Below are 16,528 nucleotides of genomic sequence, written 5' to 3' on the forward strand. Positions count from 1 at the left end.
ATAGACCTGCGAAATGCAATCTTCCCTGGAACCAAACAGGTTTGGATATATATTGCTAACTCTGACATCCCAGTGTTCCGATGAAGACTAGAAGATAATTACAGTACACTTTGGCAGTCCAACTTGGAAAACTCATCATCGCTTCACCTATATACAGAATATTAAAACACTTTTATTTTTGATGATTACCTCTAGAATATAAATAATCATAATCACAGAAAAGCTCTATGCAAACTGCGACTCTTATCCCACATACTCAAAATAGAGGCTGGACGCTACGGCAGTTCCCGGGTACCATGCACAGAACGTTTGTGCACAATGTGTAATCTAATGGAAGTCGAAGACGAGTTCCACTTCATGCTCGTATGCCCCAAATATGCTGAACTAAGAACTATTTCAAGAACTATTACATCACAAGGTCAACCTACTATAATTTCGTTTTATTAATGCAAACAAAAATGTTAAAGAAATGAAAATGCTGGAAAATATTGTTTTCAAGCTTTTAAAGCCTGTCAATAATTCCTTTTTGTCAGTATATCCTAGCTAAGCCTCCTGTACTTAATTTCATAATATATACATGTAATGGCCTGGGGCCAACGTGGCCTGTGCTTATAAAAGTATCTATCTGTCTCTCTGTATTGTGTTTGAGTGGGGCAGTCATGTTAAACTGTGGTATTGTACCTCAGTCGGGAAAGAATATATCTATTTTCGGTACCAGTAACACACACGCACACACGCATACACGTACAAACCGCGGCATGCAGGCATGCACGCAAACACTACCTTTCTATATTTGTGCAATTATCTTGAACATGACGTTAAACCACCTCTCGTCTCAGCGGACATGAATATGTAACAGTGAAGCGCATATTTCCCCCAGTTAATAATATTTTGTCAGTGTAATAACTGATAACTATTCAGTAAATGGTAACCCAGCTAGAATTACAGTTCTTAACAACAGACTCTTGCTGCACACTTAAACATGCCTTCACAAAAACTCAACACCAGATAATTTATTTAGCAATGTTGCAGTCGTCTCAGCATAGCTTGACCTTTAGATTAAACTCTGATCTTTAGTTCGGAATTTACGTGAACGTGATAGTGATGGGATTATTTACAATTACCATAGCGTATGTACCCTAGCATATTCAGTGCTGAGCATCACCGTGTCTACAACAATTTGATAGTAAGTGGGTACGAGATGCATTCAATATCAAGTGTAGACAGCGAGCGACCAACTGCAAAAGGTCACTCGTTCACAATCGTCGTTATTGTGACCGTATTCCTTGTTGGGTAAAGATACTAGTGATACCTTATCACGTTACCCTTTGAACCTATTGACTGGCTGAATCAGGTGTATCCAATATCAACACATGTTCTGAAATGAAATCTAAAAACGCCTCTCAACCCCTGTCCCATATAGTCCCACTTGCTCTGTAGGCAAGATTGTTGGGATACACAGCAATGCCGAACTGAAGTAATCTGTCTACAGCCCTGGTTGTCTGGGGACAGTGTCCTGTAGATGAAATTAGTAATTGACCTCTTCAAGAACCTCCTATCATGGCTTCTCCAAGGTATATTGACGCTTTCTCATAAAATATGCATCGAAATATTCACAGAGAAGCCAGCTGAGTTATCATCTTACGTGGTTAACTTCTGCGGCAGGATGGCTGCTCATTTTGGAGCCTGACAGTGTTGAATGTACATATATTTCAAGCCCACTGGCAGCTGACACCATCAGCAGCTGAGTTGTCGACGCCATGGCTTTGATACGAAGAAAATGTTATCAAAGAACAGTTTTGATTTGTTTGCTTGCATTTGTGTTGTGGGAGATGTACTTTGTGCTTAATTCTCTGGGTGCAGATGGATCTAGAGTCATGGATAAACTTATCAATCAAGTCCTTGGTGATAGCATTCAGGCAGGTGTCCGCAAGGTTACCTCCCCTCGCCCTCTCAACATTAGCAACCACGACGAGTTAAGAGAGCATATTGATAAACTTAACATACGACAATTTATTCGGAATGGGGAACGCCTTGGATTAAAATTGGACTCGGAGAGTGTTGTGATTGTGATACAGGTGCATCAGAGGATTGAGGAACTTCGATACCTCATTGAATCTTTAGAAAGGGCAAGGTATATAAATAAATGTTTGGTCATTTTCAGTCATGATGTTTATTCAGAGAACATAAATGCTATTATAAATGATATTAAGACGTTCCCAGCTCTGCAGATATTCTATCCCTATTCCATTCAAATTTATCCGTCTGATTTCCCCGGCCAACATCCAAATGATTGTCCCTGGAACATATCAGTCATGGCGGCCCGGAAGCGGATGTGCAACAATGCTTATAATGCGGACAGTTATGGCCATTACCGAGAAGCCAAGGTCGCTCAGATGAAGCACCACTGGTTGTGGCAACTGCATTTTGTGATAGAAGAGATTCGGATTCTCAAGGACTTTGAAGGGACAATTCTCAGACTCGATGAAGACTATTACGTCGCTGAAGACGTGATTTATATTCTAAAAGAAATGAATAAGATTAGAAGATCTGAACCAGATAGATATAAAATGATGATTCTTGGAGATTATGATGAAATACCAACCTGGTCGTACAGGGGAATGTCCGGCATTGTCAGACAAGAGAAATGGTATGTCGGGGTCGGCCGTGGAATGGCGTTCGGTAAAGAGTTCTGGAATGAGTTCAAGGCATGTTCGCACGTGTTCTGCACATATGACGACTACAACTGGGACTGGGCGTTACAGGAAACGGTGTTGAAATGCATGACGGGGTCGCTAAATATTCTTCAGCCATCTGCTGGTCGAGTATTCCACATTGGCCTATGTCATGGTTTCCATAGAAACGTTGAAGGTTGTTCATCGGAAAGTATTAAACATCAAGTAACCAATTTGTTGATAGAAAACGAGGAGTACCTGTTTCCCCAAAAAATATCGCTGATCCATAACCCAGAAGTGGGCTTTGAACCCGGACATGCTTTTGTCAATGGAGGTTGGATGGACCCGCGAGATCATCGACTGTGTAAGAGCTTCCTTGGTGGAAAGAAACTTACAGAACAAACTATTCTGTTGCTCAATAAAGGTGTTCGAACCTGACGTTGACCAGTCTTCTGAGGTGAACAAAACATAATCTCCACTAAACTTGCCTGACAGAAGGCAAGGCCTGGTGGGGTGGTGGTGGTGGGGGTGGTGGGGGTGGTGGTGGGGTGGTGGTGGGGGGTGGGGTGGTGTGGCTTTTTTAGAGAAGCATACACATTATGAAATACACTCATCCCCTACAGACAGTAAAATCAAGATTATAGGACTATGTAATGGGGAGATATGACCTGCTCGCCCTTCCCTTAACACCTGCTGTCATCACTTGTCTATGTCTTGTTATCACTTGTCCACTGGTAAATGTCACCACTGACTTTGACACCTGAAATATCTGTTTCGACCCCAAAGCAGGAACTATAATGTTAATTCTTTGAGGGAAATGTGTATACATACATATAAAACTGGGCAGTTGTTTGCCTCCATGGGAGTAAGTGTTCAGTGTATTTTTGCCTACAGAAATATTACTTTGTAATGGTTTGGCTGAGGAGTGCGATAACGCTGGATATAAATTACATCCCTGCTAGTTCCTGGAGAGACGCGCCAACAAAACCAATGATGAAGACACTAGGACGTGCAGAAATATTTTATGATGTTTTATCGACGGGAGATACCTATTAAAGTTTCATTCATAACATTTCTGTATTGATTACTCATAATGTGCCGGGATACTTCCTTCCAATATTACACACAATTAGATGTCTATTTATATATCTCAGTTATTGAAGTTTAACATTTGACGGTATAGACTGTGAAATGTGATGTGACTATCGATAATGGTGTGCATAGAATCTAGTAGAATATATGGTCGATTCCAACGAAAAGTGTACACAGCTAAGTACACGGTCTCCAAAATAGAATTGCTTGCGAATTGTCATTCCTTTTACCAAAGCAATGTCAATACATTTACCTCTTATGAAAATCAGTTACCATTAGTATTCTCGAAACGTGACAAGTTGCTGGATCACTGAAGCTGAAAGCCCCTTTTCTAAATTATCTACAAATACCAACAACATACCTGTGATTAGATGGATTGTGTGTTGCCGAACATCCAAAGTCATGTTTTTCTGCATGCACGTGTTAATGATTAGAGAGGTTCTGAAAGCATTTAATGGTTTCTTTCATGTTTTACAACCTCAAGCTTTACGAAAATAGAACCATTTTGGTTCCCTTATTTCATGCAATTGAGATAGCACGACTTAGTGTTCATTATTTCATATCTATCTTATTCATCCGAGAGACAACGGATGGAACTTTCGGTAAGTACAACAAATTTAAAAAATTTTCAAAAACTAATTTTCTTTGGAAGATTAAAAATGTCGCTGTAGGTAACAAATATCACATAAATCCTTGCATGTCATAAATGTTGAGTATCAAACAAAATCATAACTGGTTTATCAAAGCAGCGAACACTTTGGAAACTTTATTTAAATGCAAATGACATGTGAATAAAGATTGTTTACAACCAGGTTAAGGCTTTCTCTTTGTTTGTCTCAGCGTATGTCAAAAAGTAGCAATGGATCTCTCTCTCTCTCTCTCTCTCTCTCTCTCTCTCTCTCTCTCTCTCTCTCCGGTTACATCAAAGATTGATTTTTCCACTAACTTCATAACTTGCGGGAACCAACTACAAACCTTAAGCTGATGAATTACACAGGGATTATGGGCAAATATCGAACATGTGAACAGGAGCGTTTTGGCCTAAATCTTTGCATGTCATAAATGTTGAGTATCAAACAAAATCATAACTGGTTTATCAAAACAGCGAACACTTTGGAAACTTTATTTAAATGCAAATGACATGTGAATAAAGATTGTTTACAACCAGGTTAAGGCTTTCTCTTTGTTTGTCTCAGCGTATGTCAAAAAGTAGCAATGGATCTCTCTCTCTCTCTCCGGTTACATCAAAGATTGATTTTTCCACTAACTTCATAACTTGCGGGAACCAACTACAAACCTTAAGCTGATGAATTACACAGGGATTATGGGCAAATATCGAACATCTCTCTCTCTCTCTCTAATATATATAATTTTTCATACCCAGGTGTCACAGCCTATGGTACGACATTGAACCTTGGGGTGTAGCTGATGTGATATATAAGTTTTGGTATCCTACTCTCAGAAGTTATTGAACAGCTCACACTGACAGAAAGAGACACCCCCCCACCTCACGGCAGTGAAAATGAATAAAATTGAGTATAGAGCAGTAATTAAGTTTTTAGATCTTGATGGACACTCGGTGAAGAACATTGAAGAAATGCTTTCAGCAGTTTATGGGAAGTCTTCCCCTTCATCTGCTACCATCAAACGATGGGTCAATGAATTAAAGCATGATAGAGTCTTGAAGATGACCCCCGTCCAGGTCGCCCAACAACAATCGAATCACACTCCACGTGTTAGAGGAGACCACAGGCATTTCACACGGATCCATCGAGACAATTCTTCATGAACATCTCGTCAGGTCTAAGGTGTGCGCACGATGGGTGCCAAGAATGCTTACAGATGAAATGAAGCAAACAAGGGTCACCGTAAGCAACTCCATTCTAACCAGATACAAGAATCCAGAAGATTTTCACTTTAGGCTAATAACCTGTGATGAAACCTAGATCCACCACTATGATCCTGAGAGCAAACAAGAAGCCATGGAATGGAAACATGTCACTTCTCCCAGGACCAAAAGGTTCAAAGCCTCCAGATCAGTGCAGAAGGTAATGGCGACAGTCTTCTTGGATAGCAAAGGCGTCATCCACATAGATTACTTACCAAAAGGAAGAACAATGAATGGGGAATATTACGCTAACTTGTTGAGGCAAGTGCGACAGTCAATCAAGGAGAAGCTCCGGGGCAAGACGTGGTATTCTTCTACATCAAGACAATGCTCTAGTACACACCTCTCGCGTTGCAGCCGCTGTTGTCCAGGAATGCGGGTATGAAATCTTGCCGCAATCTCACATTTCTGAAGTGATGAAGAGAACAACACCACATAAAGGTCTATTGCAATATTTATTGTTGAGTATGTAGGAAATATTCATGACTTATTGATAATATGTAACAAAGATATTCAATTCTGTACAATAATGCCTTGGATGTGTGAGTACATCACATGGCCAGATCAGCTGATGGTGACAGATGACTGAACTGCTCATAGGGACACACATTCTCTTCCCACAGAGGTTACTCCTGTCATATCTTCCTACATAACTCATATCTTCCTACGTTACGTAGGAAGATATGACAGGAGTAACCTCTGTGGGAAGAGAATGAGGGACACAAGGTGAAGACAAAATGCAACCTCTAGCTGGGGGAAAACAACTTGAGGTGCAAAGCTCATCAAACCAAAGCAGGTAGGACAATGTCACCCTCTCTGGGTCACAGAGTCAGTCAGCCAGCCAGTCTTGAGGACTGGTTCCAACTCAGACACACAGCTACACTTTCCACAGTTGGTTGCAGGTGTATTTGATGCTCACATGCAGGTGCATTATACATATAATGGTAAGCAACAGTAAGGTCAAGATTTATGGATGATTGCTCCTTTGTTTATGATGATCCAACATTTCAGGAAACATCCTTATTGGTACAAGCCTGCTGCGTACAAATGTGGCAACTAAGATCAGCAACGGCCTATAACAGTACGCAGTTTACTGAAATGTCTCATCAAAAAAGAAACTCTCTCATCCATTGAAATATTTCCTGTTTCTATCCACTGTTCTCAATGCGACACTGACATGAAAAACAAATCCATCATATTTTTCAAGAACAAATTCCATAACAACTGGGAGTGGTCGTGCCTGTTACACCGGCCATGAGGTATTGTATTCAGATTAGTTTATCAGCTATTTAGATCATTAAACTGACAAATAAATATTTCCTACTATTACTGTACATTTTAATCAATGAACAAGTTTACATATGAATCTATGCACTGCTGATTACAATACCATGATGTTAAATAAGTATATTTTATGATAATGTATCTGAAAGATGATTTGCACAATGAAGATTATTACATATTAAATGCACTTTTTTCGTAATCACTGTATCAAATCAGAAAACAAACACTAACAGTAAGAAATCAACACCCTGTCTGTAATATAACAAAATATTTTACTTTAAATGAACAACCCTACAGCTGTGTCAATATGAACAACAGAACTATAAATAGATCCATCAAATGTTGACAGTCCAAACCGGGCAAATGAAAATACACACTACTTTGTGTATTCCTATCAAAGAGTATATTTTACATTATCAGGGTTAACGGTGAGTTGCGTATGTTAGTATATAAAATAATAAACAATTTATTTTGACCATTCACACACCTGAACCTGAATAACATAGCAATACTGTGTAATTTTCTGATATATCCTCGTTAACTGGCATGCTGTTATTTCTTTCAGATCAGCACTGATCGATTGAACGCCGGCCTAACACTACATAACATGTACATAACATGTACATAACCTGTACATTACACATATATAACGTACGTACACGGAACTGCAGTGAATCAATCCTACAAGGACACTACATGACATGTTCATAACACATATGTAACATGTGCACACACTGAACTGCAGTGAATCAATCATACAATGACACTACATACCATGTACATAACACATATGTAACATGTACACACACTGAACTGCAGTGAATCAATCATACAATGACACTACATAACATGTACATAACACATATGTAACATGTACACACACTGAACTGCAGTGAATCAATCATACAATGACACTACGTAACATGTACATAACACATATGTAACATACATACACTGAACTGCAGTGAATCAATCACACAATGACAATACATAACCCGTACTTAACATGTACATTACACATATGTAACTTGTACACACACTGAACTGCAGTGAGTCAATCATACAATAACACTACATTCCACTTCATGTGCACTAGGCATGTACAGTCCGACACAATTGTGTTGAACTTTGATATGTCAGATTTACTGTTGTCTCCAAACAAGAGTTTTGTCCCCATGTATTCCTTCCATATTCATCGTGTTTGGCTCCTTTGGGTCTGGGACTACGAGAAGTATTTACAAAGGTCTCTATTACTATGATGCAATGGTGTTTGAATACGTATAGCAATATCTGCTTCACTGTTTTGAGTAGCACAAGAATATGAACAATTAGAAGTTACTAGAAACTGCATAGTCAGCAGATTTCTATTCCATGCTTCCACAAACACAAGGAAGTTGAAAATTCATGAGTAAACATTGAAAACTTTAACACCTCAAGAAACCTTGTGAATACCTAATAACCTAAAATATAATCCTGAAGTCTTTACTGATGTCTATGAGCACCTTGCATTGTGACCAATGTCTACGTCAAACATCATCTGACAACTGACCAACTCAATTCTTTCATATTAATTCATACATATAAGTAGTAGAGTCTTGACAAAATAAGAAATTGTTTACATTCTCTAAAAGTCTTAAAGTAACTATTTCAGGTACTTATTCAACAAAAAATCTAAAACCTTGAGAATAAGAATCATAACAAAGTTTGAATCCCTGGTCAACAGACTTCATATCATGACCTAGACCACTGACCCACCACACCATCTCAGTATGGATATATATGTTCCCACATGCTAGACAGTGGTAAGCTGGTCAAGTCTGACACACTGCTGTTATGTTCCCTTTAATGTTTATACCCATCCAGTCGTCATGAACGTGTCTTCTATATGACACCTATATACATGTAGTATTTTGCACGACAGCATGAATGTATATTGAGAAGACACTCTGTACCATTTACTGTTCATGAAGTCGTCACATCATCTATGTTCTGACGGGATATTAACAAATAAAAACAAGGTAAATATAAGAAACATGGTATATAAATCTAATACGGCATAAAGAACAATCATGGTGTGTTTGAACGTAAGGGGTACACAAGAGAGATAACTGATCACATGGAAAACAGACCACAGCTGACATTTCTGGCTGTGTAAAGTGGGGAAAGTAGAACACATCTTAGGTCAGAGATAGTTTGACAATGAGACATGCAAAAGTAAATGACCTTGGAATGTACCCTCAAACATACACACAACTGTAGGCGACATTATACCTTTATACAGCACAGCACAATCATATTCCCACAGGTGTTTCACGTAAATGTACAGGTACACAGAAAATGACTTACAAACAGGCATACCATTGACTGGTTCCCATCATGCATACCGGTACCTGGACACATGAATACATATAGGTGTATTGTGCACATATGTACTCATTTTATCACATGTTAATACATAATCACGCAGGTGATACAATTTGTTGCCATTTGTTCTGGCTTTGACGCTGGAGGAAGTATCCACAAAGTGTGACTCCTGTCTCACGGAACACCAACTATAGTTTGTCCATCAAATCTTGAACAGAACCCACAGCAATCAGATAGCCTTTGATGACAGAACAGTTCATCTATAGCCATGTACATGTTGGTGTCGTGTTCAAGTTGGTGCCATGTACTAAAGACATACTGGAAGAGACTGAGGCACAACATGCTTACAAATGTGTCACATGACAACTGTTTCCTGTTCAGAATGTAAGATCATGTAGCATGCTCTGAATCTCATCAAATGCTGCATCAATTTCACTTGATGACTTCTTGGCAGGACCTGGAACAAAGACACAATGTGGTTTATTTGTATTTCAGTGTTAATGTAAAAAATAAACAAACTGACCACACTTCTGATATTACTCATGACTGAACTTGACATCACATATATTACTAAATTAACCTTTGTGAAGATATCACATTTACTACTGTCCTGTTCTGTGATATCACATGTCCCACAGACCGTTCTGTGATATCACATGTACAACAGACTGTTCTATGATATCACATGTACCACTGATTTTCCTGTGATGATATCAGTTTAATTCCTGAAATGACTTCAAATGATATCTTATTTACAGAACCAACCTACCTGCTGATATCACAGGTAACTGATCTATCACATGCTACAGAAGAACTGAACTGTCTGCACAATAACAAGCGATATTAGACTCTTAACACAACTTACGGACTTCGATCACTTCTGGAGCTTCAACAAATAGATCTGGATTGGCGACACTGCGGACTTTGATTGTAAAACTTCCAGCTGAAAATAGTTTGTGAGTGAGTAACATCACCATGGACAGCACATCAGTTGAAGCATGTCACTCTGTTACACAGTTGCTACACAGAACGTTGTTTGCTGCACTATTTATTCACCAATGCCTAGATTGCCCATCAAATATTTACAATGAAAACTGGTCTAGATCTACTCTTGGGAAACTCTGGTTTGTTTCCTTTAACACAGTTCTTATCAACATGACCTATTGCCACAGGGCAATACTTCGAACAGAAAAATTTGTAAATGGCTAATGGAAATATAATATTAAAATATAACTACACATGAATTCATAAGAAGACATATATAAAACCCTTCACTACCAGCTAACAGTCTAAAGTACCTGTTTTGAATGACACTTCAGAGAAGATGGCAATGGACGCTTCATCGTTGTCACTGGGTATAAGTCTGACTCGAGTGTTTCCTGCAAGCTTTCCGCCATCCACGTATGCTTCCACCATCTGGCAAACATCGGGGTCAGACTGGACACTAAAGTCTGGCAGCTGCTCCTCAGCCCGCGTCAATGTGATTGGCACTCGCAGCCAGTCAAGGGTGGACAGCGGAAATTCTGAAAGAAAAAGGAGTGATTTAGTTCCTTAAAAGAAATGTTGTTTGTGTGAACCTCAAGGAGTTGAGAATGAAAATCAAATTGATCAACTGGCTCAACTTATCATGGTTTCTGTTGTCATGAGCTGTCACCTCGTGAATGGAATTTGGTCAGTACAAATGGTCTTAGTAACACAAATTACAATAAGCATGTCTTGGGATGTAGGGGATGCATATCTGCATCTTAGGATATTAGGATGACTGTCCCTGTCACCTTGATATGAAATGAATACTCATCTCTCCAAGGGACTCGTGAAAATCCTTGTTAGAACTGATCTTCATTAACTATGCTTGCTGTAAGAGGCAACAAACAACTAACTGAAGGGTCCTGATTTCAATATTCCTTATGTCATGTTACTACGGTTACCTACCATTTTCTCTCAAATTCTGGAGTGTTTTCAGTAATTCTGTTGTGTCTTCAGAGCCACAGATCTGTAAATGCAACAACCATTGCATTAGTCTCACTAGACATACACTACAACAGAGCTGTAATTTTGACATCCCTGACATTTAGACATCAGGGCCTGGATTTTCGAAGCTGTTACTGCCAAGACAGGCACAAGTCAATGTTCATGTATGGCACTTACCACTATCTCAACGATAAGAGAGTCGTAAGTCAATGTTCATGTATGGCACTTACCACTATCTGCATGATAAGAGAGTCGTAAGTCATTGTTCATGTATGGCACTTGCCACTATCTTAGTGCTAAGACAGGCACAAGTCAATGTATGGCACTTACAACTATCTCAGTGCTAAGACAGGCACATGTCAATGTATGGCACTTACCACTATCTTGGCGCTAAGACAGGCACAAGTCAACGTATGGCACTTACTACTATCTTGGCGCTAAGACAGGCACAAGTCAACGTATGGCACTTACTACTATCTTGGCGCTAAGACAGGCACAAGTCAGCGTATGGCACTTACCACTATCTTGGCGCTAAGACAGGCACAAGTCAATGTATGGCACTTACCACTTAGCGGTAACAGAGCTTAAAAAATCTAGGCCCTGGAAAGGACACCAGTTTAAAAAGACACATAAATGTATACTTTATTATTCCTCACATTTGTATATATACCATGCTTCATTATGATATCACACCATTAAGGAGAGGATAAATGTGACCCACACTGCATTTTCAACAACACAAGAATATGACCGTTGCATTATCAGCGTTCTTGTAACTTTCACAGATCAAAGAGGCTAATATAATAAATGTCAGCACACCTTTTTAATAGCCTCATCCTCCATCTTCAGTAACTTGAGGTATGTGTTGGCTTCCTGAAAGTACAGAACAAACAATGGGTGAAACAGTCCCCAAAAATAACTGTTGTGGGCCTTTGGTGATATTGTACATCAATAAGTGAGAGAGTTTAGTTTTATGCTGCGCTCACCAATATTCCAGCTATATGGCAGCAGTTTCTAAATAGTTTCGTCTGGACCAGACAACCTAGTGATCAACAGCATGATCATCGATTTACACAAGGACATGTGTCAACCAAGTCTGCGAATCTTACCACCAGATCCCATTAGCTGCCTCTTGTAACAAGCTTGGGTTGCTTATAATCAATTCTATCACATATTTTCATGGGTCTATAAATCAGTAAGAATCATGACAGAAACAATAGTCAATAACTGAAGATGTGAGTTGAATATAGCAAGTTCTTTTGTGCAGTCCAGCATCTCAGATTCACAAGGCAGACAAGGATGTACCTGACAGATGATGTTGTCCTTGTCAATAACTGAAGATGTGAGTTGAATATTGATGGAAATATCTATCATAAAGACAAAAAAAAAACATTTAAAAAAAAAAAAAATCAGGAAAAAAAATAATGTCAAAAATGAAGAATTCAGGGTAAAAAGCCTTAGTATCATCTCACTGACCAACTGAAATTCTGTTTAGTTTGACAGCAAAAGAGTTGATTACAAATATGACTGCTGTTTGAACTTTCTAAACACTCTGTTATTAATACAGCAAGTTCTTTTGTGCAGTCCAGCATCTCACAGATTCACAAGGCAGACAAGGATGTACCTGACAGATGATGTTGTCCTTGTTTTCGACAATGTTGCAGTTGTCCAGGATTGAGGACACCTTTCCCTCCACGCCATGTAACTGAGCACCCTGAAAACAGATGCAGCTGCCACCATGGTTGTTGCGGATGTAGAGGCGGAGGTACTGACATGTCACCTCGAAACCCTTAAATGTCTGAGGGACCCCTGAAATGTATAGAGAAGTGTGAGAGAGTGAGTGAGTGAAGGAGGGAGGGAAGGAGGGAGCAAGCAAACATGGTATTGTTGCAAGGGATCAGTGATATGGTGAGTAACTGGTGTGACCAGAAGGTTGTTCTAAAGATTGGATGGAAATGAAGCTACAACTCACCAGGTTCTTTAGGATCTGAACTGCCCAGCAGCTGACAAACTCCAGACAAACATGTGGTCCATGGACCCCTGGTAAAACACAACGCAGATCAGTACAACATGCACACTCCGGACAGACACATGGTCCATGGACCCCTGGTAAAACACAACGCAGATCAGTACAACATGCACACTCCGGACAGACACATGGTCCATGGACCCCTGGTAAAACACAACGCAGATCAGTACAACATGCACACTCCAGACAGACATGTGGTCCATGGACCCCTGGTAAAACACAACGCAGATCAGTACAACATGCACACTCCAGACAGACACATGGTCCATGGACCCCTGAGGAAACACAATGCAGATCAGTACAACACGCACACTCCAGACAGACACGTGGTCCATGGATACTTGGTAAAACATAACACAGATCAGTACAACTATTTGATTCAACAACCATGACACACTAACACTCGATGCTGGTTGCAATATTGGAACCTTGTTTACTAACAACAATTCTGATTGGATAATTTGCCTGGCATCAACAATTGAAACTGCTTGTGTAAAAATTCTGGCTGTGTAGAAATAATTTCAATGGATTCTCAAATATCGAAATGAAATAGTGATAATGGATATCAAATATCGAAACTGAGGTGTCAGTTTAGATTTATGATGAATTGAACTGAATCGCTGCTGCCCTAACACTCTGACACAAACACAAGGAGGAACACACATACAGAGACAAAGAGGTACACACATACAGAGACAAAGAGCTACATCCACATACAAAGAGGTACGCACATACAGAAACAAAGAGGTACCCACATACAGAGACAAAGAGGCACACACACACACACACACACACACACACACACACGGGTTTTTCCAAAGCTGACAAAAGACTTGATGTTTTATCTACTATACCATCTACTGTCATCAACCTACTTGATGTTATCTGATTTCTGCAGTTCAAAATTCTTCACCATCTGAGTACTCTGCCTGTAATGCAAAAATTGACAATTTACAAAAATTATACAGCCAATCTGAAAATGGAAAGCTGAATCTAACTAAACTGAATCACCTAAATTCTGCGAAAGTGAGTAATCCTGATTAGAGACAATTAATGTGAAACAACTTAAAGCCACAGTTAAGTCTAATTAGCCCATGATTCCTTCACAAGAGTTTACTCCCTTGCAGGCAATAATTAAGACCATGCAATAAGCAGGTGACCTCACCAGCCATACAGCGTGATGCCTGTGATAGTGTGCTCCTGCTGTAGATCAAACACTGTCCAGGCATGGTGAAGACTTGGGATCACCCAGAATGTGAAGGGGTTATCTGGAAGGTGATCATAACAAAACATGAAGGACGATGTTTCCAGATGTTACTTGAGGCAATGAAGCAGCAAGTTCAGATGACCATTTCAGCTTATTCTTTAAATTAATTGGAGCAGCACATTTGATTCATTAGAATAATGCATTAGCAGAGAATCATGATTCATCTTGTGTCACACATGTTCACAATATTTTTCAGTTCTCCCACAATGATTTCACTGACACTTCTCGTGGTGTATCTTTGTTACATCACATACCATCTAACACATGCTCATTTGTGTTCTTCTCTGTACACGTGCTGCAAAAGTCTGGAATATTCTTGGTCCATTTGCTGTTGCTCGGCAGTAAGGGATAATCTGGGATGAAGATGGAAAAAAATTGATCCAGCTTTGAACAACCAACGATTTACTTTAAGCATAATTTGAATATTTGGTATTTATTCTCAAAATCAACTGAGAGGTGACTGGCAGCCAGTATCTTGCCTTGAACGTGCAATGCACATGCCCTGCATACACTAACCATCTTGTGAGTAACACATGGTTCATACTGACTATTACATGTACAATCTTCACAGCGATCCTTTGTGGCCTAGTGGATAAAACCGCCAAGCTAGTAAGCAAAGGGGTGAAGGTATTTTACAATCATATTCATAACTTGTGAAAGTAATATAATTCTAACTTAAGGGCTATTCCGCAGAAAATCCCTGGGGCCCAGGCAAATCTGCAGAAAATCCCCGGGATGTCTTGGAGAATGTCCCCAAAACTGCCTGTAGAGGTTTATTCCATAAAAGGAGAAGCTGGCAAGACAATAGAGTGAAACCACCAGAGGTTTATAAATTCCAGGACACGTTCACAGGGTTCTGTAATAACCAAGGTACACAATTCTGCAAATTGTGGGGTACCTGTTGCCAGCTATTTTATTGAAAGTCTTCGCATGTCCAGCTGGTATGGTGTATTAAGGCATGTTTATTCCCCATAGTGTTGTTATAATCACTTGTATGGTGTACCTTTCGTTACATCTGTCGTAGTTTTCTCATTGCCATTTTCACCATAAAAGCGTGGTAGTCGAGGCAATAACTTCTTATACTCTGCAACAAAAACAGTATAACAGCTAAGTGAGCGAGTATGATTTTATGCTACTTGTAGCAATATCCTGGGAACACTACCGCCAGGGACACCAGAAATGGTCTTCACACACTGTACCCATATGAGGAATCAAACCCGGGTCTTTGGTGTGATGAGCAAACACATTAACCACTAGGCTACCCCACCACCTATAACAGTTATGAGCCAGTGAGAGTTGGTCAGATGTTCACAATGTCAGTTCTGAATGTCATCATGTGATCAGTGAAATCTGATCCAGACTTGTAACACTTAGACATGCACGAGACCTATCATCGTCAGAACTGTATACACCAAGCTCCTTCAAGTACTTCCTCCTCAACCACATTTCGGTAAACACATGATATCTACGTTCTCCCATTGGGGAAGTATGCTCAAGTTGATATAACTGTGCAGTGTAAGAATGGCAACAAACAGGACAACAATAGCAGTGTAGCAAGAACAACACAAAAGAAAATATGAAAAGACACACGATTTTACAATATTCTTCTGTATACCAACAGATGTCTTTTGGATGATGATATTTGTGTTACAGAAATATCTGTTTCATTACCAATGAAAATCTATTCTGCTATAAGGCATATATATCATACAATGATTAATTTGAATGCAAAGACACTTTTGCCTACCTTCAAATAAATCTAGAAATTTATCACACATTGCTTTGGGGAGCTCACGGACGATACTTTCTGGGGTCTGCCAAACAATTGGATAACAAACACACATAAAGAAACTGCAAAACTAAAAGAATGTAACATAAACAGTGCATGCAAAGTGTATCAAAACAAACAAAAACAAACAAGGTGAATAACACTATATTAAAGACAACAGTTTTAATGG

At 39.5% G+C, this 16,528-nt stretch overlaps 2 protein-coding genes across 2 annotated transcripts in view; one reads left to right on the forward strand and one right to left on the reverse strand.

Annotated features, from left to right (window-relative positions):
- The first annotated feature begins 2,315 nt into the window (after window positions 1–2,315).
- On the forward strand, window positions 2,316–3,113 carry LOC137297378 (alpha-1,6-mannosyl-glycoprotein 2-beta-N-acetylglucosaminyltransferase-like). The gene has a single exon (XM_067829381.1). The coding sequence runs from the start codon at window positions 2,316–2,318 to the stop codon at window positions 3,111–3,113; it is 798 nt and encodes a 265-aa protein (XP_067685482.1).
- Window positions 3,114–6,097: 2,984 nt separating this feature from the next.
- Window positions 6,098–16,528, reverse strand: part of LOC137296768 (uncharacterized) — a 46,370-nt gene continuing 35,939 nt past the window's right edge. The window contains exons 9-20 of the mRNA XM_067828614.1: window positions 16,318–16,384; window positions 15,574–15,654; window positions 14,825–14,923; window positions 14,469–14,571; window positions 14,179–14,232; window positions 13,247–13,314; window positions 12,899–13,083; window positions 12,094–12,147; window positions 11,236–11,296; window positions 10,602–10,826; window positions 10,169–10,246; window positions 6,098–9,760 (exon numbers count right to left, since the gene is read on the reverse strand). Of these exons, the coding sequence (XP_067684715.1) occupies window positions 9,681–9,760; window positions 10,169–10,246; window positions 10,602–10,826; window positions 11,236–11,296; window positions 12,094–12,147; window positions 12,899–13,083; window positions 13,247–13,314; window positions 14,179–14,232; window positions 14,469–14,571; window positions 14,825–14,923; window positions 15,574–15,654; window positions 16,318–16,384 (1,155 nt within the window). The 3' untranslated portion in view covers window positions 6,098–9,680. The remainder of the gene's footprint in view (window positions 9,761–10,168; window positions 10,247–10,601; window positions 10,827–11,235; window positions 11,297–12,093; window positions 12,148–12,898; window positions 13,084–13,246; window positions 13,315–14,178; window positions 14,233–14,468; window positions 14,572–14,824; window positions 14,924–15,573; window positions 15,655–16,317; window positions 16,385–16,528) is intronic.

This window comes from Haliotis asinina, chromosome 9 (assembly GCF_037392515.1).
Source record: "Haliotis asinina isolate JCU_RB_2024 chromosome 9, JCU_Hal_asi_v2, whole genome shotgun sequence".
NCBI lineage: Eukaryota > Metazoa > Mollusca > Gastropoda > Lepetellida > Haliotidae > Haliotis > Haliotis asinina.

What these genes read in the sequence shown, in the direction of transcription:
- LOC137297378 (XM_067829381.1), top strand. Translation starts at nt 2,316, where the DNA reads ATGGCGGCCCGGAAGCGGATGTGCAACAATGCTTATAATGCGGACAGT.